The sequence below is a fragment of the Panthera tigris genome, chromosome A2 (assembly GCF_018350195.1).
Source record: "Panthera tigris isolate Pti1 chromosome A2, P.tigris_Pti1_mat1.1, whole genome shotgun sequence".
Classification (NCBI taxonomy): Eukaryota; Metazoa; Chordata; class Mammalia; order Carnivora; family Felidae; genus Panthera; species Panthera tigris.
In genome coordinates, this window is record NC_056661.1 from 22,161,431 (window position 1) to 22,186,291 (window position 24,861).

Genomic DNA, 24,861 nt, shown 5'->3' on the forward strand with positions numbered 1-24,861 from the left:
AGATCTAAAAACTCAAAGAAGGAAAATTCCAAATCCTGGCAGGGGAAATGAGGTTGTAGGAAGAACCAGGCACGAAGCTCTGAGAGAGAGCAAGTGGGGCCTCACGGGAGCCTTGGTCCCCGTAAGAGACAAAATCCCAGATGTTTGTTATTAATATAAAGTACCAAAGTCTGAGAACGAACTGCTGTAAAAAATGGAATAGTTTTACGTAATCGTGTCATCCTCGCTTTTCAAGAAATTATTAAAGTTTTCCTTTTTAAAGATTTGGTCGCTGTAGATAAGTTCATTTCACAGGGTGGTAGTTCACAAAAACTGAGAAACGGTGCCAACGGAATTCTGAAAGACTCCGTCATCTAAGAAGAAAATGCGTGTAGGTGTGGTGAGGAAAGCCTGGAACTAACTCTGTGGGGCTCTGATCAGCAGTTGGCAGTCACAGATCCAGAGCTGGCACAGGTCAGGGAGCTTATAGCCGCTGGCTTTCTGGTGGCCTTTTTTGAGTAAAAGGGAAAGCGGATGCTTTAAGCATGTGCGCTTGGCATTGAGTTCAACAACCCGGCCTCTGCCTGGAGGCGTGCCACGTGCACAGACATCTCCTGTCACACAACATGATGTAGAAAAGCAGGTGAAGGCCATGGATTGAAGGACCCGACACATATATGTGTATTTAATGTTCAGTCCTAAGGAGAACCCAGGTTTGGCCACCACCCGGCTAGCTCCTTTTCTTCCCTGACCCAACCCCCAACTCTGGTTCCTTCAGGAGGTGTTCATTTTAGGAAAGCTATCTTGCTTTCTATAGCAGCATCTGGAAAGGGGTTCTTCTCCTCTGCCCCAGCAGTGTCATTCCTAAGACCTCCCCTTAAGGAAATACTTCAGCAGACACAGGAGATTTTGCATAAAGATGTTCCTCTGCGATGTGATCTACAGTAGCCCCTCGCTCCCACCCCAAACATGCCCACAAAAGAAAGTGGAAGCAATCCAAACATCCAGTGTTCTGGAATGGTTTGATCACTTATGGTAATTTCACAAAGGAATCTAATGACGGATGTAAACATTGTTGTGAGGGTGATGTGTCTGCATTGACACTGTTTCGGATCAGGGCACACTGTTAATGATGGTGGAAAGCACTTCTGCCTGTAGCTTCATAACACTAGGCGTACAGATGGATGGTGCCCTCAGGACTGAAATCATTGTGCTGGGCTGTGCTTTAAAAAGTCCTTGTTCACTGTTGGTGTCCTTTCAACACAACCTGGAAAAGAGAAGCATGTGGCCCTGTGTTGGGTCTTCATTCTGCACCTGAGCAGTCACGAGGGTTGGAGGGGGACACCAGAAGCTGGTACTGAGCCAAAGGCTTCCTCTCTTCCAGGCACTGCCCTATGTCGCCCTCCTCATAGCCATGCTATTCTTCATCTACGCGGTTATTGGCATGCAGGTAAGCACCAGCCACTTTCCTCCAGCTTCCCCTTCTCTGGGTAGCCCCAGATCTGTGGCAAGATTGCCTTGGCCAGGCAGAATAGAAAGACACGGTTGTGATTTTCCAGCCAAACGCCTTGGCTACTGAAGACATATGGAGATGAGAAGGACGTGGCTCTGTAGGAGAGCACTCCACAGGAAAGCACCTGTGCCAGGGAGAGCCAGGCTCAGGAGCCAGCAGAAGTAGGGATATGCCAAGGAAGGCTGGGTTTAGTGGTACTCCTCACCCCCCAATCTGAGTCCTGGGAGACTCAACTGATTGAGAAAACCCACAGTTGGTTTAGCAACAGGAAATGCGGCACTTAAAAAAAAGCTGTAGTTATTCTAGTTTCTGTACTGATGTAACTAAGAAGATATTAGTGATACAGAAGGCTGTTTATAGTCCGGAAAGTTTGGTTTTATCACAACCAAGTGAGACTTTTACTTGAGACCAGTGGCTCCCAGATGCTGGGGCTGGGGCTGAACTGGAACCATTAGTTGGCATCAGTAGCACCCCCTTTAAAAAAGAAGCATGAAACCAGGCCTTTCTGTGACCATGGCTGAGGTGCCACAGGATTGTTCCCTGCTTCTCCTGGAGTGGAGGAAAGGGATTGGGGCTTCATTCCCTGCTGAGCCCCAGTGGAGTAGGTGCAGCCTCCAGGAGGAGAGGGGGATGGAGCACAGCCTGCTGGACCCCCTGGGGGGTTTCTCTGCCACGTTCTCTGCTGGCTTGGATGCTGTCTTTCAGATAAGAGGGATGTGAGTGTCAAAGAGGTGGGGGACTCCAGAGCAGAGAGGTGGCTGTGCTTACTTATCTGAAGGCATAGGAATATTGGCAGTTCTCTAGGGATCTTATTGGGAGTTATGAACATAGAGTCGACACACTTGAGCACCTGCAGCTCAGCATGGGATGCTGTGTGCCCTGAAGGGTCTTCGATGACCTGATGTCCTCCCACAGAACGAGAGCAGTCTCAGGAAACTGCACACTGCATATTGCACGTTCCGTCACCGGTTCACTCGGGAGGCTTTGCCGGGCATCACACTCTTCTAAACTGGCCTGCTCCTCCAAGTTCCACAGCTGACTTCCCCTGGCCCTTCAAGTAGAGGCCGCCCTCCTTTCTGCAGCTCACCGGCCCCACGCTTGTCTGCAGCCCGATCTTTTGTCTGTGTACACTCATGTTCTTTTCATTTCCTGGAGCTCCGGGGCCGTGTTGCCTCTGCTCCTTCGCAGGCCATGCTTCCTCTGCCTGAACACTGAGTCCTCCTTGTCACCTGACCAGCCTCTACTTTTCCTTCACTTCTGGGCCTAAATGTCACTGCTCCAGAGGCCTCAGATACATTATGTGCTTCCTTGTCCATCTGGATCATCCCAACTGTCCTCGGGGTGGGGGCTGTCTGTCTGATTTCCTGGTAGTTACTCCCTGATGTGAGGGTGTGCCTGACTTCAGCACCATGCCACCAGTGGTTAGCACCCTGCCTGGCATGTCTGTTGAGTGAATGAAGTGCCCAAGCACCATGAGAAAGCCCTAGTGGGTGTTGATCAAACTCGTGTTAGTTCTAAATTCACATGTGGAATCTGCTTTTTGGGTAGTTTTTTGTGGGGGAGGGGTAATTGTGGGGTTTTTTTGTTTGTTTGTTTGATAAAATCTTTATTTCCCTAAAAATTTTTCCACCTAGATGTTTGGGAAGGTTGCTATGAGAGATAACAACCAGATCAACAGGAACAACAATTTCCAGACCTTTCCCCAGGCTGTGCTGCTGCTCTTCAGGTGACTTCATCCCACGAGGCACATCTCTCTCTCAGCTCCAGGCTCCAGTGTGACACAGGACATGTGTTTTGCGGGACCTTTCCTGGTTGATCATGGTGGCTTTTTGTATTTGTTTTGAATTCTTGAACAGAGACGCTGGCATGTCAGTCACAGAGGAACTTTTCTGGATGGTGAAAATTGCTATGGTCATTCAGACCATGGCTGGCTTAAGAGTTATCCCTTTGTAAGTTAGTAGGTCTTCTACTGCCACCAGGAAAATGGTAGGTTATATGCTGACACATGGGAGCATGTGTCTAAACACAACCATGAAATTTAGCAGGAACAGAGAGACCTTTACACAGCCAGTGGGGAACATGTACACTTTCAGATTTTATAGGTTTGTTTTTAACCCCAGTGAACTTTGTGAACAAGGTGCTTTGAGGTGAGAGAACTTTCTAGAAGTTATACACGTACTTTCTAATGATTCTAGTGATTGAATAGCAAGTCATTTGCCAGTTGGGTGGTTTCCAGTTCTTTGTTTCCAACAAAATTGAATGGGTATCTACTCAAGTCAGGTGTTAAGTCATTAAAACATAGTTAATAATTATTTAAAGATTGGAACATGAGCATTTAAAGAAGAGAAGACACAAAAACATCTGTTTATGCAAAAAGAATTGATGTGCATGTATCCAATGATTTTTTTACTTTTTAATGTTTATTTTTGAGAGAGAGACAGACAGAGCACGAGCGGGAGAGGGGCAGACACAGAATCTGAAGCAGACTCCAGGCTCTGAGCTGTCAGCACAGAGCCTGACAGGGGGCTCGAACCCAGGAACCATGAGGTCATGACCTGAGCCAAAATCAGATGCTTAACCAACTGAGCCACCCAGGCACCCTTCAAATGATTGTTTTAAATCAAAGGGAGCTGTAGCAGGGCCTCTGTGGACTCAGAAACGTTGCATTTGAAAATAAGTAGGAATTTTGGGGCGCCTGGGTGGCTCAGTCGGTTAAGCGTCTGACTTCGGCTCAGGTCACGATCTCGCGGTCCGTGAGTTCGAGCCCCGCGTCGGGCTCTGTGCTGACAGCTCAGAGCCTGGAGCCTGTTTCAGATTCTGTGTCTCCCTCTCTCTCTGCCCCTCCCCCGTTCATGCTCTGTCTCTCTCTGTCTCAAAAATAAGTAAACGTTAAAAAAAAAATTTTTTTAAAAAAAGAAAAAAAAAAGAAAATAAGTAGGAATTTCAATTTAGGAATTTCACTAATCTGAAGTGCCCTCTCCCCCAAATTACTTAGATTTTGCTCTACTTAAAACTTTTGTTTTTAAAAAAATTCTTAAAAATTTCGTAAAGGTCTAAGCTTCAAATCCCTTCTTCTTCTGCTAAAGCCCTTTCTCTTGTTAATCTAAACAAGGTGTGCCACAGGGGAAGCCTGGCAGGAGATCATGCTGGCCTGCCTCCCGGGGAAGCTCTGTGACCCCGAGTCGGATTACAGCCCCGGGGAGGAGTACACGTGTGGAAGCAACTTCGCCATTGTTTATTTCATCAGTTTTTACATGCTCTGCGCATTTCTGGTGGGTGATCACGAGAGCTCCCTTTCTCAGTTGACAGGTGCTTGTACAGCATTTGGGATTCAGATCATGAATATTGCCCCCATCAAATTGCTGTGGGGTATTTTTAAAAATTTTTTTTAATGTTATATTTATTTTGAAAGAGTGAGAGTACGAGTGGGGGAGGGACAGAGAGAGAGAGGGGGGCAGTGAGGGGAGACACAGAATCTGAAGCAGGCTGTAGGCTCTGAGCTGTCAGTTCAAAGCCCAACATGGAACTTGAACCCATGGGCCTCGGAGATTACGACCTGAGCCGAAGTCAGCCCTTTAACCAACAGAGCCACCCAGGCACCCCTGCTATGGGCATTGTATGTTGATGAGCACTCTAGGCTTCATTTGGCAGTTGGAGGTTTTGCAGGACCATCACCTTGGTTGTAAACAGGGGCTTGAGGCTCACTAACAGGCTTGGGACACTCACCAAGCTTCTTAGGGCTGCTGGTGTCTTTATAAAAAGTTTCAAAGCCACTGCAGGTAGCAGTGACCTAACAGTGCGAATTATTTGGCGGCAATGAATGTGCTTCAAAAAGGCAGGATAATACAGCCCCCTGCCTCTCCCTGGGACTATACCCAAGTCATTTTGGAAAGCTGGAAGCCTGCCTTTTTCTTAAACATTTTCCAGAAAGAAAGTTTTTACTGCCTCTCGTAGAAAAATGGGTTCCAAATGTTTCATGACCCTTATAATTAGGAGGCCCTTACTAAGGTCTAGCCCTAGCCATTCCACTATGACAGCTGCAGCTCTTTGCCTCTGATTTGCTTTTTCAGATCATCAACCTGTTTGTAGCTGTCATCATGGACAACTTTGATTATCTGACCCGGGACTGGTCTATTCTGGGGCCTCACCATTTGGATGAATTCAAAAGAATATGGTCAGAATATGACCCTGAGGCAAAGTAAGTTGAAAAGGGTTCCGTGTGACTTGTGTGGGCTGTTTCTGGAACGTTGGCCGTGATTTCTGTGGAAGGTGGGATGGGCTGAGAGCTCAGGCCAGCCAACGCTTCCCTGGACCTCCTGCTGTACTTTGTCTCCAGGGGAAGGATCAAGCACCTTGATGTGGTCACTCTGCTCCGCAGAATCCAGCCTCCCCTGGGGTTTGGGAAATTATGCCCACACAGAGTAGCCTGTAAGGTAAGTGTCCTGTCTGCGTGTCTGATGGCCTCTCTGCAGAGACTCCCTGCTTCATTCAACAAACGTTAAGTAACATTCTGCCAGCCTTACATCAGGTGTGCTGGGGCTGCAGAGATAAATAATATGTGGTTCCTGTCCTGAGGAGCTATCACATTTGTAACTCTTAAGACACCCTGTCAGCAACAGGAAGACTAGGAAGGGAGTTAAGTAATTTGTCACCGGGTGGGTGGAGGGGAAGGTGACATTTGTGTCAGGTCCAGAAGGAGAGAAGTGGGAGTTTGTGGGAGCAGGAAGGGCATTGCAGAAAGGGAACACAGAGAGCTCAGATGCAGAGGCAGGAGAACGGTCACCATGTTGGCAAACAGAGAGTCACTGGTGTGCCTAGAACATAAGAGGAAATGGCAGAGGACTGCAGGCACAAGCCGAGCGCAGCTCCAAGGAGCCTTCCGTGCCACGCCAAGTCCCGTGAAAGAAGCACGGGTGGACTTTCATGGTGGAAAATGGCCTCTTGGCGACGGGAGAGTGAACCGAGGCAGGGGACCTCCCTGAGAGCTGCTGGAGTCTCCATGTGAAGTGACAGGAGCCAGAGCGAGGGCAGTGGAGGTGGGGTAGAGGAGGGTACGGCCAACCGAAGCTCTCCTTGGGAAGTAGAATGGAGAAGACTTGGTGCCCTGAACATTTACTCGCTTGAGTGACCATGAACGTGGTGGCGTGCCCCTCTGCTGCCAGAGCACCTGTCCCCATGGGCTGTGCATCAGCAGTGGCCTCCTGGGGATGGGTCCAGATCCCCCACCCCATCCCTGTAGTTTTCACACCATACCAAGCTGTCTGTGAGCCCCAGCTGAGATTTGTTCTCTTTCCTTAGAGCTCACAGAGAACCCCTTTGAGTCAGTGTAGCAGTAGCAACAGAAGAGAATTCTCCTTTCTGAAGGAGACGGAAACTGCGACTCTGCCCCTAGAAATCCAGCCAGTCCACACGACAGCTGGGCCCTCTCCCTGCAGGTCTGAGGTGCTTCTGGGATCGGGGGTTTTACTGCTCCAGGGTTGCGGGGCCAGCTCTAGACAGAACCCACTGTAACAGAGTGGGGTCTACACTGCATCTTAGGCTTTCAAAAAATCTTTGGAGAAAAACTCTTTGTTCCCTGCCCTGAAAGTCCAGAAACCCTCGTTGGCAAGTCCTTGGGATCTTTGCCACTGTCTTTGCTTCTCTGTAGCCTGGACTCCGGATGTAGGTACAGAGAATAAGCCACCGAAGTTGACTTTTTTTCTTAAATTTTCCAGTACCAGCCTCTTTTCTGCTTTCCAAGAACAAGATGGGTTCCAGCTCATGGCTGTCGTTTTGTGTTTACGTTTCCAGACCTTTTTACATAAAGGATCTAAGTATCCTTGAGGCACAAAGTGGTCCATTTTGCCGATTCAGGAACTTTCTGGGAAAAGCAAACGTACATGCTAGCCATCCTGGCTGCCAGTGCTAGTTTTGGAGACAGACATGGTTGGTCGCAGGGCTAGAAATTTAGGTGGGATGAGTCACGTGAACACAAGATTCCAGGCTGCTAATAGGGAAGAGAAAAAGTGTTACAAATCTCTTAGGATGGCTTGCCAGCCAAAAATAAGAAGTTTGGAACTATTAACAATTACAAGTAGCACTTAACTCAGCTCTGACCATGTGCCAGGCGTCCCCCGAAATCTTAGCGTCCGTGATCTCCCTTAATCCCAGCTAGGCGTGCCGCCTGCATTTGCAGGGGAGGTAACTGGGGCCCAGAGAGGGTGTCACTCACTCAAGTCCCCTCCCCAGCTCTCAGGGCTGGTGTTCGAGGGACCAGGAGCGGGAAGAGGAGCAGGAGGTGGGGGTCCTGCCCTGGAAGACCAGACAGAGCCACCGCGCGGACTCACAGGAAGCACTACATGACAGCCCCACGGGGCAGGGTTCCCTGAAGGACACTCCCTGTGCTAGGAACAGTGAGGACCCAAGTCCCAAGCCCTGTGCCTGGCTGGTTGTACCTGGTGTATTATTTCACCCCTCACGACAGCCTTAAGGACGTGCCCTGAAGGGAGGCCCGACCCCAGGACGCAGGGATGGCTGCTTAGCAGAAGGGGAGAGAAGAAGACTTGAACAGTGAGGTGATTAAACAGTGGAGCTTAAAAACAAGCAAAGCACACCATTTAGTGCCAGATTTGCATTTCACGATAAAGCTTTGATCTGTGTCAGCTCTAGGGTCCCCACAGATGGTGGGTACTCCCCCAGCGAGTTGTTGAATTGAACTGCGTGTCAACTGGAAAGAAGGTGAGGGATAAACTGAGAATAAACACCGTCAAGGGACGTGGTCATCCTCCATCATTTGCCTTCTGTTGAGAAACTTCTTTCTGTTTACAGAGACTAGTTGCCATGAACATGCCTCTCAACAGTGATGGGACAGTCATGTTTAATGCAACTCTGTTTGCTTTGGTTCGGACGGCTCTTAAAATCAAGACGGAAGGTGAGCATCTCCGGGACGGGACAGGTGGTACATGAGGGAGGGATGCCATACCCCACGTTGGGTTCTCCCGTCTAGGCCTTTCCTTGTCCTGTCTGGGCCTTCGCCTGGGGAAGGGGTGGTGAGTGCTGAGCCAGCTGGCTGTCCCTGCCTTCCCCATCCCTTCCCACCTGCCTTTATGCTTCACTTTGTCCCCGAGAGTTTTGAGGTGACCCCTGCCTCTGCCACTGCTTGCTACAGAGCAGGAGAAATGGGAGGTTAGGGCAGAGACAGGACCGTCACAAATACATTCACTCCAGCTGTCCCTTCCTATTGTGTGATCTTCAGAGAGGGACTCCACCGTGCTGAGCTGTAGCTCCTTTCTCTATTGAAAAGAAATACACCTCCATCAGAAGTCCTGAGGATGAGATGAGAGGAGGCCTGCGGGAGGCCCTCTGCGGGGCGGGCACATAGCTGGCACCTGGGGACTGTTCAAAGGAGCCTCTCCCCAGCTGAGACCAAACCAGAGTGGTCTTCATGGCCACACCCAGCCCTGGAGCATGGCTATTGGGGTCGGCTCGGTGATGACTCCAGAGATGGGACAGAAAGCAGGTCGAGGAGTGACCAGGAGGTGGGAGGCTGGAGGCTGTGAAGGACCCAGTTGTTGACACCCTGGACCAGAAGGAAGAGTGGCCAGCAAGGCACGCCTACAGTCTGCAGACGGCTGTTTTCTGGCAGCCCCAGAGTGCTAGGCGAACCTCTCCACAAAGCCAGTCTCTCCAAGCTCCCAGGTACCCCTTGCAGGGTGCACACCCATAGCTGGCCCCAGCCAGTGTCTCCGAGCGATGTGGAAGGCAGGGTGGTCTTAGGTACTGACAGGTTAGTGGAGGAGACAGGCATCAGCCCATATAATGAAAGACCAGGATTCTGTGGTGCTGACAAGTACATACAGTAGGAATTGCAAGAGTCTCATTTGGGGGAAATTTAGTCTGATCTTCAAGGATGGAGGCAGGGTTTGGAACAGGCAGCTGAGAAGGAGAAGACATTGTAGCTGGAGGCGGTGGGAAGGAAAGGGTGGGTCTTGGCTGTGGGAGGGTAGGACAGATCAGACTGCATAGACCTTGAATTCCGAAATAAAACGTGGTTGTTCCCACTGTGGAGTGCCTGCCCGGTGCAAGGCTTGCCCACCATTTGCCTGTGACCCCCACTTGGAGAGCCCTGGGGAGAGGCAAGCCCCGCCCTATCCGAGGGCTGTGCCCCAGACCAGGCTGGGAGGGAGGCAGCCTCGGTGGGATCAGACAGGAGAGCTGGCTAAGAGACACAAGGCTTGTTTTCCCCTCTTGCTTTCTGGATTCAGGGAACCTGGAACAAGCTAATGAAGAGCTCCGAGCTGTGATAAAGAAAATCTGGAAGAAAACCAGCATGAAACTGCTTGACCAAGTTGTCCCTCCAGCTGGTGGTCAGTGCAATCTCTTTCCTAAGTAGTTCTTGGCCAACGCATTGGTTTTAATGAAAGTATCTCCAGCAAGCCCACAGGGTGTTTGCAGAATGCTTTATGTATCCGCTAGAGCATTCAGGCCCACAGCTAAAGAAGGCTCTTTGGCCTTTTGGTGTCATGATTTGGGGTAACAGGAGGACCATTCCAGAAAAGGAGAGGCTTCAGTGGGAAGGAAACCCAAGACTCAGATGGCTGGAGCAGGGGTTTTCTCGTTGGTGGAGGGATTACCGTTGGGGAATGAGATTACAGTCACAAAACGGAAAGCTTATATTTTCTCAACCAAAATGAAATATTTAAAACTAGTTTCCACTTATCTTTCAACATACTGTTGAAAAGGTTTCAGAAGAAATAGATAGCTTTCAGAAAATGATATTTTTGAAATGTTCTTCTCCAGACTGAATTTACCATCGTAATTACCCAGAATGTCCCTTCAACTGGAGTTTAGAGACAGAACTAACAGGCATGCTTATTTCCTTTTGTTATTTGTCATAAAATAACTGACTAAACTTTTTCAGACGTATATATATATATGACACACATATATATAATATATATGCTGTTTTTCCATTTTTTGTTTAAGTACACCGGACTTAGACGTGGAGGTGGTTGTGTTGTGACTATTTTATTTTCACGTTTTAAAGGTGCAGCATCCGTGGGCTTAGTGCCACCACGCCCACATTCTAGCCGTCCCCAGCCCTGGGCCCATTGTGAGCACCATTGTGCTTTACGACCAACTGAACTTTTCTAGCGTCACCTCTCCTGCAGCTTTCCAGGTTGGTCCTGGCTCAGGCCTAGAAGCCGACCCAGGACCCTGGCCCAGGACACGGCCAAGGCCTCTCTCTCTGACATGACAATTCTGGCTCTTGGGTGGCAGAGAGAGAGAGAGAGACAGCAGCATGGTGGCCCGCTCTGGCCCTCTGCATGAAGCGAGAGCAGTGTGAGCTTTTGCCACCGGACGGAGTCCCCCGTAGCTGGTGGAGCCACCTGCTCAGAGCAGGGGACGATGGCCCCAAAGAAATGAGAAAGGCAAAAAAACCAACAAGCAAAACCCCCCAAACACCAAACAACAACAACAACAACAACAACAACACCCCCCCACACTCCCACGTAGAGAACGCTGGCTCCCCACAGGAGAACGGATACTGCACATTTAAAACGACTCTTTGGTTTTCGTTCTTTTCCTCGCAGCTACTGCACCCAGTGCTCGCATGGCTTAGATAAATTGCTTTCTTAAAATTGTTGTAACGATGTGCTTGAGCTTTTTCTGCAGCCTCCATTCCTTTCAAGTCTCAGTCTTTCAGAATATTCTGAAGCAATTCTGTTTTAGGGTGGTGGCATGGAATCAGGGTTATCTCTTGGCAGCCGTATTCCCCTACGATGTTTCTGAAACACAGATGCATGCTTCAGAATAGCGGCTGCGCCCCTCCGAGTAAACCCTCCTCCCAGGGCCGGCAGGCCCTCCCCGCCTCACCTCACCTCTGTTCACACGCCGCCTTCTTCACAAACCAGTCTCACCCCGACATCTTGACGAGCGTGTTCACATCACTGTGAAGCTTTATGTCTCTTAATTATACCAGAAAGAGAAGGTCTAGAGTTTGGCTCACCCTGTAAGCGCCCTTCCTCCGAAAAACAGGTCAACTTTTAGCCCTGCTAGACTGCCAACAGAGGCTAAATATCCCTCCGCTTTCTTGGCTCAATAACTGGGCCTGGCCTTTTCTGTCTATTTCTTAGAAAAGATCGGGGTTCAGGATGACAGGTGTTACCCTCTTCCTGAATGGCAGCAGGGGGCTTGGTGGAACCCAAGAAGAAGGCAGTGGGGCCTTGGCAAGAGGTAGAATGCCGTGGGAGCTCCCATCATTGATATGCTCCTGGGGTGGTGCTCACCCAGGCCCAATCTCAGATAAGTGCTACTGCGCTGAAGAGGTTCACGAGGCGGTGCCTCTCAGGCATCGGGGGACAAACTCTGAATGAAGTCAGGGCAGGGTTTAGTGCCTGCGTTCGCCACTTGGCTCTTTGTTTTTTCTTTTCTCTTCCAGTAGATCAGGGGTTCCCAGACTCGCCCACATCATGGCACACTTGGAAAATGGGAATATCGGGCCAGCCCTCTGGGCCAGCAGACGGGTAGATTCCCAGGGCCAAGGGGCTCAGGCTGTAACCCGGTCGGAGCAGCAGACCCCGCCAGGCTGGCTGCTCCTGGCGCCTGGGACCGGCCCATGCGAGGTGCTCCGGGAGCCCCTTACAGGACTGGTGACAGCAGGGCTTTGTAGCCCAGGGGGTGTGAGGTGGCCCCCAGGCCATCACAAGCTTGAGAAGGAGGTGACATCCAGGGGCCAGCCTTGGAGGAACAGTGCAGGGGCCTGTGGCTGCAGGCACAGCCCGTCCGTTCTCTCTACCATCTGGGCTAAGTGGTCTCCTTGCCCATCTCTGCATCTTGCTCATGTTCTCTCTCTGCTCCGCTCTTTAGTCTTCTGCCATTTCATGGCTCTTTGCCCTTTCTTTAGAAGTCCCCTCTCCTCCCAGAGGCTGTCCTTGCCTTTGGGCCTCTACTCCTTGACCTGGATCTCCGGCTCCTTTGCCCCGAAGAGTGCAAAAAGCTGACCCCATCTCTTTCTCTCCAGGCCTGAGCCCGGATGGCCTCACTGCATCCGTTCCTTCTGTCCCTTCCTTTTCTAACCTGCTGTAGCTTTGACTTTTTCTGTTCTTGAGAGCTCATCCTCAGCCCAGCCTCAATTAGCTTAGCATCTCAGTGGAGAAGACCAAGACCAGTGGAGAAGACCAATGGCCGCTCAGGCAGAACCATGGTCTGTGCTGAGCCCCCTGTTGCCCCCGGTTCTGGGCCAGGAGAGCCAAGACCTTCCCTCAGGAGCCCCCTGGGCCATTTCGGCTCAAGGGAGAAGAGGGTTAGGCCTGTATTTTTGGGAAACGTCCCAGTATGGAATGAGGTGGGCCTTCTGCAGACCCAGTGTATTTTTTCTGGGAGCCCATGGAGAAGACGTGACACCATGGGCTGCAGGGGACAGCTGTAGTACGGTAGGCAGAGTCTTCCTGGGCTCCCGGGGTTGTCTGCTGGCAGCCGTGAGCCGCCCGCGGCACGCAGCTCGGTACAGAGACTTATACTCTGGGGGAGGCAGCCCCAAAGAAGCCCCTCTATGTGGCCAGAGCTGGGCCGTCCCTGAGGGGGTAACAAGGAGGAGAGCTCAGGGTTGGGAGGCCTGCTGCCCTGGGCTCACATCCCGCTGCACTGGCCAAGACAAGTCCTTCAGCCCCACCCCGCCTGTCGGAGGGACCAACAGGTCCCCCATCTCAGAGCTGTCGTGAAAAGGCCATGAGACCCACGTAGAGTTCCTCTGGGAGCGTGGGTGCCCCAGAGTAACAGCAGCTAGAACCAGTATTCCAGATGCATCCTGGGCAAAATGCGGAGTGGCTTAGGAGCAAAGCAGGGCTGAAGTCCTGAGACCTGGACTGTCTGTTCACCTCTTGGCCTCCTTGCCCATGAACAGTACATCATTAGGCCATTTGGACCAGCCTGAGACTGATGTAGGACATGTTTTTACAAGCTACCCAAAGCCTTGGTCACTTTGGTGACCCCTGCACCAGTCCAGGACTTCTTGGCTGAGGTTTGGGAGGAAGGCAGCACACTTCTCAAGGCAGGCCTCCCCAAGGCATCTTCTTATTCAGTAGCGCTGAGTGGCTTCTGGCAGGACACTAGTGGTGTCCAGACGGGGACACGTCCCACATGGGCACAAATGAACCCCACCCAGATGCATTAGTGAATACAGAGGGTCCCAGTGGCCCCTAACCCATCGTGTTCCACCATCATTGCAGTGGATGCCATTGTCAGCAGGCTGCCAGCTCACTGTCCTCCAGCCCAGGCAGGAGGCCAAGTGCTTCGGGGCTTCATCTCCTGTGGTGTTCACAGCTCCACAAGTCCCTTGCCCCAGATCAACATGCGACTCTTGTGAGGGGAAGGTGGCCTGGGTGCAAGTTCAGCTGTCCTAAAGCCTGAGGGCCGGCAGCCCATCCTCCTCTCAGCCTCTACAAGCCCTGGGGCCCTAAGCTTCTTGCCTAGGAGCCACTGCAGATCTGGGGGCGTGCACCCCAGGGAGAGCGAGGCTGGCCGACATCCCCGGGCACACCTGCACCACCATCGTGGTTTACCGTGAGACAGCCAGCACCTCTATTCTGCCTCATGCATCACCTTTAAAATGCTCAGCAGAGTTCCAGCCCCCAGCGGTACGTGCTGGAATTGTTTCCCATTAAAGCAGAAATAAGCTCAACTCCAAGGTTAGTTGGAGCTGTCGCTCGCTGTGCCGAAAACAAGCAGCTCTGGGTTACAAACGCAGAAATGGCATATGGAGGCTATTGGAACAGAGTCACGGGGGCACGTGAAAATCTGGGTTTGCAGCCACTTTCCTGAACCTTCCTCCTCTTCCAAGCTTGTCTGTCACTTTCTGAGGTCTCTGTCTTTATCTCCAGGCATCGGGATTTGGGTGCTTAATTGCCCTCGGTGTTCATGGTAATTACACATGCAAATCCCTATGCACAGGGGTGAAAATAGGACCCAGGAAGCCTCTTTTTGGTTTGTAATTTTTATTTTAAGTAAATAACCAAGACAGCACTTCATAGTGTTACTAATACGCTGCTCTAATAAACTCATGACAAACATATTGTTTTCTGCAACTTTTGAGTATCAGTTCGTGTGACTGACTCTAATTTTGAGCCTTAACTGCTTTGCAAAACCTTGCTTTTTGCTAGATTTAGTCTCCCGTGTCTAAGCCCAGAGCTCAGTGCCTTGCGCACAGTCCCACCCCACCCCAGCCCCGGCCCCGAGCGAGAGAGTTTAGGCTCCTGGTGCAAATGTGCTGATTCGGGAGAGCTCTGTCTGGTCTCTCCGTTTAGATGATGAGGTAACCGTGGGGAAGTTCTATGCCACTTTCCTGATACAGGACTACTTTAGGAAATTCAAGAAACGGAAAGAACAAGGCCTGGTGGGAAAATACCCTGCGAAGAACACCACCATTGCCCTACAGGTGAATTGTCCTTTTGTTACCTTTTCTTTTCACTAACGATTTTACAAGCTTATTTGAAATACTAGAGAGCTGACTATTCATGGTTGAGCAGTGCCACAAGGATTTTGTTTAAACTGAGATACCGCACACCCCCCAAAATGTGGACTAGTCATTTCTGGGCTCCGAGGTAAGTGCCTCCCTCTCCTTGCTTCTTCTCTGTTGTGCCCGCACCTGCCGTGGCCCTTGTGGCAGGGCCCCCAGGACAGCGACAGAGGCATAGCCCTGGCGGGCGGGGGGCCGGCGCTCGCCTTGCACCCTGTCTCCTCCAGGCTTCTCCAAAGGCATTAACCTTAGGCAGGCACCCACCTCCCCACCCCTGGCCCTGGGCTCAGGCCCTAGCTGCCCCGGAAACAGCTCTCCATCTGAACGCAAGTGCTTTGTTTTGTTTCTGTTTGTTTCTTACCCCACTGCTTGTTGGTTTTCGGTCCATTTCAGTAACATCCATCACCTCCTGATGTGTGTGTACGTGCATATGTGTGTGCGCGCACGTGTGTTGCGGTGTGTCTGTCTCTCTGCGCTGTGCAAACACTGCTCTGTGCCCAGGCCAGCCTCTGGTCCCTCCCCCTATGCCAGCCCCGGCCTGCCCCAGGCTCCCGGAGTGTAGACCCTCTGGTTCTGGCCAGGGTCCATGCATTTGAGGATGTAGAATCCTGGGTAATCCCAGAGCTCTGGCATGGGAAGCAGGTATGTGGAGGAAGGGGGTCACCGTGAAGCCTGCAGGAAGAGGGGCGAGGCAGGAAAGCTTGTGAGTGAGTGCTGGCGATGGAGAAAGGCAGGGGGAAGAGAGAATGACAAGGCATGAAGAACCGGCACGAGGGAACTGTTGGCAAGCTGTCAGAAACACCTGTCCAAACTAATCAAAAGCCCCATCATCTCTGCTCCCCGAGTGCTTGAAGTCCATCATGAATAAGATCAAGGATGTTTTTTTCCTGCTAATTTGTTTACTTTAAAATTACCTTTATGTCCCTCTTATCACATGTCTCAGGTTGGGCCGTGTAGTTATTAACAGGGTTCAGTGTGGAACAGTCCTTCTATCAGTCCCTTCCGGGGAGAAGCGCCCAGCGTTGTTTGGTGTCCAGAGTGCCGGTGAGGTGCGGTGAGGGCTGGTCTGTGGCCTCGCTGAGAGAGAGAATGGGAGCATGAATGGCCGTGAGTGAAGGAATGTGGTGCACATGCAGATGCTGGGTTAGCAGATGACCTTGTGTGACAGTGACCTGAGGATTCATGAGGAAGCCTCTGTTCTGCCCAGACAGCTGCAGAGCTAGGGGAAGCAACTAAAGACAGTTTCTGGTCTTTTGTTTCTCTCATCGCCTGTCCTAAAGGTGGCTCAGTGAATCAGAGGCCCGGTCCAATGTCCCACTGCCGTCTCAGGCTGTGGAGTTTGCGACTAAAACTCTCTCTTCTGGCCCTGCCAGTCCTCAAAAGTGATCACAGTTAACAAGTAGCCTTAGACAAAGCAAACGGAAAAGACGTGTTTACAGATTTGAACGGGCCTCTGGTCCATCCGTGGGCTCTTGAGAGCAGCGTGGCCAGGTTGGGTGCAAGGAGGAGGTGTGATGAACGAGTTTCTGAAGGAGCTTCCTTGAACAGCCTTGGGCCTGGAGACCTAGACTGGCCGGATTTCAGAGTGTCATGGTTCCCTCCGCCTGTAGGAAACTGCTTGCTATTCTCAGATTCTAGTTGGTGGGGTTGGTAGGACCTGATGACTTCTCTGGAGGGGGAAACATACTCTTCCATGGATGGTTATGCCATAATTTCCAGTAACCGTAATGTCCATGTTATGAGATGCTTCTGTTTTCTGGGGAAGGCATGTATGATGGTCACCTGGATACAGAGTTATCCCTTTCCTGAATCCCCAAGACTTTCCAACCAGATGGCTTCAGTTCCTGCTCTAGTGGCTGGATATAGTGTCTTGATGTTTTAAAACCTGAAAAACAATACATGGCCGAGTAATTAATTATCACATTTCATGGATGGGCTTCCCTGAGTCTTTTAAGTTGCAGGTTCAAATGATGCTAAAACTACGTTTGTAAGTCGTGGGTAAAAGACAATTACGTTATGTGTTGCGATAATGTTTTTCTCCCAAACATTTTTCATTTTGTTGTTTGTAGAAAGTGTTTCATTTCCTTGGCGAAATCCAAACGTTTCCTGTTAGATGATAATACCAGCACATCTACACCTGGTTGGAGTTGAGGCTATGACTGTAATTTACGTTGAGTACACAGCCTAGAAAATTAAATTGTGTTCGTGATCTTGACAGATAAATTCTCAAAGTGCTTTGGATTCTGAAGCAAACATGAAAAATTGAAAACTTGTGTCTCCTTGAAGGATAATTCTAATTACATCTTTGGCCTCCTCTGCCCTAGAAGTGGCTTTAAATGTGATTTGTCACTCTACATTTAGTAAGCGCAAGGAGACTCTTCCTCTCTGTGTGATGAAATATCATGTGATGCCATGGAGCTAGGGCCACAGGGTCGAATGACAGCAGCACCCACAGTGTCACTAGGTCCAGCACATGGACGTGGGCATGGCCTGCTGAGAAGCAGGATGAGCTGCTTCTCGCTGCGCCCGGGTGTCACACGCTGACGGACGGATTGCTCATGGCAGGTGGAGTGTGAGCGCGGGAGGAGGACTTAGGCATGTGCGTGCTTGTGCTGCGTAGAGTGCAGTCTGTCTGAGCGGGATCACCACTGGTCCACACACTCTGCTCCCCGTGGAATGGTTCTCAAGGGCACACAGATGCACTGTGGTTTTCAACCCCATGGGCTCCGTCTGGTCTCCCTCTGTCCAGACCCTCTGCGGTGTCCCCTTCTACATGAGGGAGAATGGCTTGAGCTCCTGGATCCGTGTGTGGGGAGGAGCTCGGCACCCGGTGTCCTCTGGCCTCTGTGGTCTGAATGAGTGTGCAGTTTCCATCTGTCCATCCATCTTCATTAAAGCCAGCCTTCTCTCCCACCCTCTGTGGGAAGAGAGCGGGTGGGAGAGAAGCTGCATCAGGCTGCCTTTTTGTTTCCCCCCACACACCTCCACCCCCCATGTGCCATATTCACTTGAGTTTGACCCCACATCTGCTGTTCATCCATTATTGCTGCATCCGACTGACCCGCAAGTTTCCGCCAAGAGCAAGTAAACAAAGGAACGCAGCTCTGCAGCCTTGAAAGCGCTCAGTCCCCTCCCCTCAAATAGTAAAGCCCCACCAGACCTTCCAGATGAAGACTTCCATGCAAGATACAGACATGAATTAGTCCAGTGTCTCATGGATAAGAAAAAAAAAAAAAATCCCAAAGTGGGAAAAGTTTTGTTCATTTCTTTTTCTTTCAACATTCAAGGATTTCCTTTGTGCAAAAGACACTCTGGTGAGATCCAAGGAGACTTATCCCCCGGGCATCCCAGATGGGAACCTGCCCATCGTTAATGACAGGGAGACTTAAGCGGGATGGTCTCTTCCTCACCTGGTTGGAAGTTGGGTTGAGGGAGGACACCATTATTCCCAGCTTGTAAAGAACGAAGTCGTTAGGGTTTATGTGAAAGCCCGTGGCCCAGCTGACAGATGGGGATGCAGGTGGTCGAGCGGACGCGGGGGTGGCACACGGGAACCCAGTGACTCTTAGTCCCTGGTGTGCCCTGACGTGGTCACCTTGGGGAGGCTCGGTGCAGAAAGAGAGGGGAACTCACGCCACAGACACTTAACCTGTGCAGTGTCAGACTCCTGTTACCTAGGCACCTTAGTTGAAAACATAGTGAGGTATTTTTCTTTTTTTAAAAGCATGAGTCCATTTAAAGCCATAAAAAAAGGCGCTTTTTTTTTCTTTTTTAATCTAAGAAGAGAACAGATGCTAACAGATGAGATTTCACTGGCTGATTCGTTTGTTTCAGATGCTTGAACGGATGCTTTAGAATTTTCTGCCTGAGCTACAGCACCAAGCTCGTTAGTCGGAAGGCGTTTGTGGCTAAGGCCTTGAAAGGGAAAAGTCTCAAGTGGGCTTATTTCTACTGAAACAGCATTTCGGGAGAAATGCAGGAAAAAAGCAAACCCAAGGCCCCAGGGAGACCCCTTCCAAGCAAAGCACTCCTCCAGAAGGCGGAAGCGGGGCCGTGGCTCATCCGCAGAGCCATGGCCTCCTGTCGTGGACGCTGCTCACGGTGGCTCTTTTTCATGAAAGGGAACGTGCAAGGCTTAACAGTTTTCCCCTCCAAGCAGAGACTCAGAGAAAGGGAAAGAGAGAGAGAAAAAGAGAGAGAGAGAGAGAGAGAGAGAGAGAGCAAAGGAGGGGGGCAGCCGCCCCACAGAGAATGAAATGAACACAACTTCCTGATGCTGGCCAGTAAAAAATAACATGATAAAAAGATTAAGCAGACCTGCCTAAGGTGGGCAGCTGACTTTGTTCCAAAGTTCTGCGTCCCTAGTTTGTCCGAACTCCCAAAGACTGGCAGGCCCCTTGGCGCCGAGCTGACAGAGTTCCTTTTATATGCCAGCCCGCCATGACCTACTGACCCTCCGGCCCCCACTCTCTGCAGTGACCCCGTCCAGAATGCGTGAGAAGTGGGCAGGCCAGGAAGCTCAGACACACCATTTAAACTAACACATACACCCGCATGCCCAAACCAGTCCAGGTAACACCTCAGGTTCCATCTTAACGTGTCCACGGGAAACACCACCACACCCAAACCTCATCCAACATTGTCCGTCTTTAATTCGTGCTCAAAGCCAGTCTGGGGATGCCTCTTTGGAAGCAGTGTGGTCTAGTTTCAAGGACACTGGGAGTCAGGGAACCTGGGTTCTAGTCCCAGCTCCAGCGTTCACTTGCTGCGTGACCTTGGGCAAGACACTTAACCTCTCTGTGCCTCAGTTTCCCCATCTGTAAAATGGGGGTAATAATGTCGACCTACCTCACAGGGCTGTTGTGAGGAATAGCTAAGTGATTGTAAAGCACTTTGAACGTATAATTGCTTATTATTAAGACTACAACAATAATAATATCCTATGCCTGTTTACTACCAGAACTTTAAGAAATTCTTGTTTTTCTTCGATCTCTTTTCTGTTCTGTACTGTAGTTATCCACTGAGAAAGAGAGTTCTCCCCTTTCAAAGATCTCTGGGAAGTGTATACAGATGTACACAGAGGTACCTGTACAGGTCGTGTTTTCACATCTTACAAATGGTAGACTTTTGCTGAGAAGTTGCTTCATGAGGGAGTCCCGTGTGAAATTCTCAGCCAATCACAAGCAGTGCTTAAGGAGGTCTGTACATCTAGTGCTGAGCCCAAGACCCCCAGAGGAGCCAACCTGAGTTTTGAAATCAATATTCAAAAGTAACTGTAGTGTGAAAACTAGAAGTTTCTGAAGCACCTGGAGAAAAGAAGGCTTAGAAGCCCCTTTTGCCTGCCCTGGTCAGTGCAGACGAGGCTGTGTGCGTGTGTGCGCGTGCATGAGGGTGCATGGGGAAGGTGGTGGACAGGGCCGGCAGAACGTGGGGAAGCCCTGTTCCTGGCTGTGCTCGTGCAGGAGCAGCTCAAGTGGGCAAGTGGTGTCACCGACAGGAAGAACAGTATCAGTGGAAGGCCTACAGGCCCATCCTGGGCACAGCTGTCAGGGTCCCTCCCAGCCCTGAGGGCTGTTCCAGTGTTGTCTTTTGTACTGTGACCTTTGCCCTTGGGTCACAGTGGCTTATGTTACCAGTGGTCTGGCCTGCCTGCACTTAAGTGGATTCCCTGGCCTCACTCATGGAAACAGGTCCGGCCCCTGATTCTGCTCCCGTTGTGTAGACTGCTGTAAGTCTGGGAGCTCATGGTGGGTTTTATGGATTCTCACAGCAGAGTCTGCAGGGCCAAAGAGCAGGTCTGACTTCACGCAGCGCCCAGGGCAATGATGTGGGGTGGGGTTGAAAGCCGGCCAGCACACCGCGGGATGGTTGCACCCCTTGCGAAGATGTTGAAGCCTGTCTGTACATGCCACTTCACAGCGGTGGCCCCCCTGCCAACATCTAGCCCCTCTCCACATCCCTCTGTGGTCTAGGCGGTAAAAGGCTAATGCCTGCTGTAGCAGGGATTTCTGGGATTGTGCTCTGGTCTGAAGGTCTCCTCTGCCCCGATCAGGGAGTGCTTGGGATGTACCGTTTATTAAGAATTTGGTGTGTCGTCCCTGAAAAGGAGGCTAGTCAGCCCTGGGAGCACAGGTGTGGGGCTAATTCCCCATCAGATAAATGACCCCCTGTTTCTGACCCACCAGAACGTCAAGCTTATTAAACAATCAAGGGGCCCTGTCTCAGAGGTCCAGTGTGACCAGCCAACTGCTAAATGGAGTCTCCATAGGGTAAAGTCTCAGCAGGACGGCCCCCAAGCAGTGTGCATGGCAGGCGTTTCCACACACCTCTCTGCAGTCTTTCCAAATAAGGAAAAACTAGAAAGCAGTGAACTTTCTAGATGGGATTAGGGAATGGTTTAAATGAAACAAGAGTCTCTGGCCCCACATGGGCCTGGCTTTGTTGCTCAGTGACGGCACTGACTGTGGCTGCTAGCCAAGGGCAGTTCATGGAAACAGCCAGAAGTCAGGAGGTATACCTCCGACTTCAACTCAAAAGGGAAACAAGGCTTCCCTAAAACTTGGCGTCCAGTCAGACTACAGACGCCTCTGTCCTTCCTCCTTAAACCTTGCCAGAAGAGTGTAGCTTTGAGTGTAGAAACGTTGCAGGAGACAACTCAAGTTATCTGAGAATCTTCCCCCACTCAGCAAACATGGTACCCAACGCCAGAATCCATGGTGCTAAACTCTTAAGCTCCTGGATGGAAGACAGGATGCAGGCCAGTATCCATCACATCTGCGAGACTGGGCACCAGGCTGTTGTTAAATTGATTACACTATGGCGGGACCCAACTATAAATTCATAGGATTATTGGGTACTGCCTTCTGTTCTCTTTCTGAAAGGCAGGAGTTCTTTTCCCTCTGACAATAATAGTAATTATTTTCGAAAGACTTTGAGAAGATAGAATTACTGAACAGAAGTTACAGCAGGTGATACTATGTAGTAGCAAAAGGTCTTAATTATCATGGTGTGCTATTGAATAATACCAATCTGACACCCTTCATTAGCCCTCGTATGTCATGATTCAGTTTTTCATGGGAAGGAGCTTACTGTCAACTACTAACAGTTCCTAGGTTGGGAACCGTGCAAATTCGTTCTCTGTGGCATACCTCACATCTAAGAGAGGTGACTATTTGGGGTAACGGAAGGGTACGTCATTCTAAGGCCATGGTGAAGGCAATCCCCATTAAGAAGTGCCAAAGGCTAGCTCAAGAGAAGCCATGGTAAGGACATTTCTTCCAAAAGCAGAGAAAGGTCAGCAGAACCACAGGAATCGTAGGTGAGGTGAGGGGCCAGGGCCTGAAGAAAGGTTTGCGTGGCCTGTCTGGGGATGAGCTATCGGCCGTTCTCAAACTTCCGGGTCTCTTTTATATTCTTAAAAATTATTGAGGGCCCTTGTATATCAGTACTTACGTTAAAAAATAAAACAGAAAATTTCAAAATACAGAATATACATGCACAAAGGTACCAGAAAGGTGACATCTTCACATGTCGTATAGCCTTTGAATAACCCCATTGTGCTCTGAGGAAATGCGTGTATAAGGCAAAGAATGTCCTGGTAGTGTGAACATTACAGTCACCTCGTCAGTCCCTGGAGATGTCCCCAGGCCACACTTTGAGAACTGCTGCTCTAGGGAAATGATCCTACATACCCCTCCCCACAAAGGGAAAGGGTACTAGAGCCTTTTTAGGATCTCCCTAGTGAGAGAGCCTCCTGCATATTGCACTGCCCCTACCTTGAACTTTTTTGTCCCTCCCAGGTGCCACCCTAGGCCCAACCCACTGACTAGACATAAAGCTACCTGTGAGCCCTGTGTCCAGCTAAGTTCAGAAGGAGCGTCGTAGGTCATACCCCCGTGCCTGTGCTGATCTGGAGGAATGGGGGTCTGTGTGATAGACAGTGTTTTCAAAGATCGGTACTCCTCAGAGCGGCACAGCTGAGACCAGGACGTGTGCTAAGTACAGGGTCAGTTTTCTTGACACCTTATGATCACTGGTCCACTTCCCCGTTGACCTCAGTGATACAAGAGTTCTGCCAAGTTAGATGGAAGAAGGTTAACCTTGACTGAGGTCATGTGTGGGGTCACAGGGCTAAGTGAGCACACAACTGAGACTCCATCCCAGCCCTTGCTCCTGGAGACTCAATGGCTTTGTCTTGGTGGTGGTCAGGGTGGGGCAGGCCTGGGGACCAGAGTCCCAGCTGAGCCTTCGTCAGTCAGGCAGGCCACTCAACCAAATGGGGATAATCCTGCCTTCCTGGGATATAGTGGGATAAAGTATGTGAGATCATTATGGCAGGTACAAAGATGCTAACAGAATAGAAATCATGATTTGAGGCTTCTGCTGAACTTTAAGCAATACTCCGTTATCAAGAAACTGGCAGGAATTGCTCTGATTCTGGTGTCAGACTACAACCAAGAATCAAGGTTGCTCAGATAGGTCTGTCAGATCGCTTGCAGGGAGACGTCATAGATCTCTTTCGATAATTTTTTTTTTAAAAAAGATTCCTTTATCTTTCAAAGTGGTGGTAACAAACTTGATGTGTACTGCTGAGTGTGATGCCAGGAGTCACTTAGGCAGTGACATTACAGTTGACCTTTCAGCCAGGATCAGGATCCCTGTGGGTGGCCCATGGAGTGCCGCGCTCTTGATTCTAACCCTTTACATATGACTCAAGGACAGTGCATAATGGACGCAAAGGCCACACTGTCACATTTTCCCTGGAGGAAAAGGATGACAAAAGAAAGGGTGTGCCCGTGTGTGCTATGTGTGCCTGTGTGTTTGCGGGGGCAGTGGAGGACAGCTTGCAGATGAGCTGGTTTATTCTATAAGAATTCAGTCTCCAGTTCTTTCTTCTGATGGAGCTAGTCTGAAACAATGCCCTCTGATGCGACAGGGGCTGAATCCTGCTAAAGGGTTAATCAGAACTTGCCTTTAATGAGACGGGTGTGTAGGGCCGGCCCTGGCCAAGCGAAGCCTGTGATGGAGAACAGGCTATAGCAGACAGGAGGGGTCTTTGGCTGGAGTCTGAAAGCCTGGCACTGGCGTCCGAAGATGAATGGCCCGGCCCAGTCCCGACTGGAGACACACATCTCTTATCTCCACTGTTACAGTGTATGTTCGGGGGAGTGTTCTGGCGTCTGTCTCTGCTTTCTCTGGTGCTGAGAGCCGGCGGCTCCTGGTGTGTCTGACAGAGCTAGCTTAGGAAAGCAGCCAGCACGGCATCTCATGCACCCAGGTAGGGAGAACTCACCCTAACTGGGTGAGAGAAAGGAAGGTAAATGAATATTCATATCTGATGTTAAAATACCATAGTTTTATGCTATTGCTTCAGAAATATTTAGAGAGATTTTATAGTTTGTTTTTGTTTGTTTGTTTGTTTGTTTGTTTGGGTGACCTAATCATTCTATAGAGTAAATATCTATAAAATTCCAATTAAATGGTGTCTAAAATTTAAAGCAGCAGTCTACGGGCAAAGCGCCAATGTTTCTTTTTTTAAAAGATATTTATGATACCATCTAGCATTTAAAAATCAACCAGAAACTAGGCTTGATTCTGTTTAATATTTTATATGATTGGACATCTTAAATCAAAAATGTTTCTATTTTATAGCAATTCTGTGTTTATTCAAAACCATAATTCTACTGTGATGTTAATGGAATGAGTATACAGCTTTCATTGTGTTGGTTTAAGTGCTAAATGACCACGTTTCAAATTAAAGTAGTATTTTGCTGATTGAGGTAGACACCGATATGAAAAATGAAAGAACAGATCATTTTACTGGTTGTAAAGTGTTTATTTAAAAAAAAAATGTTTTGGGTTTTTTTTTTAGTGG

General features: G+C 49.9%; 1 protein-coding gene across 1 annotated transcript in view; it reads left to right on the forward strand.

Annotated features, from left to right (window-relative positions):
• The window catches only part of CACNA1D (calcium voltage-gated channel subunit alpha1 D), a 301,420-nt gene that overhangs the window by 263,145 nt on the left and 13,414 nt on the right, over window positions 1-24,861 (forward strand). The window contains exons 34-41 of the mRNA XM_042977073.1: window positions 1,364-1,429; window positions 3,127-3,218; window positions 4,605-4,764; window positions 5,563-5,690; window positions 5,829-5,925; window positions 8,300-8,402; window positions 9,736-9,837; window positions 14,776-14,906. Of these exons, the coding sequence (XP_042833007.1) occupies window positions 1,364-1,429; window positions 3,127-3,218; window positions 4,605-4,764; window positions 5,563-5,690; window positions 5,829-5,925; window positions 8,300-8,402; window positions 9,736-9,837; window positions 14,776-14,906 (879 nt within the window). The remainder of the gene's footprint in view (window positions 1-1,363; window positions 1,430-3,126; window positions 3,219-4,604; window positions 4,765-5,562; window positions 5,691-5,828; window positions 5,926-8,299; window positions 8,403-9,735; window positions 9,838-14,775; window positions 14,907-24,861) is intronic.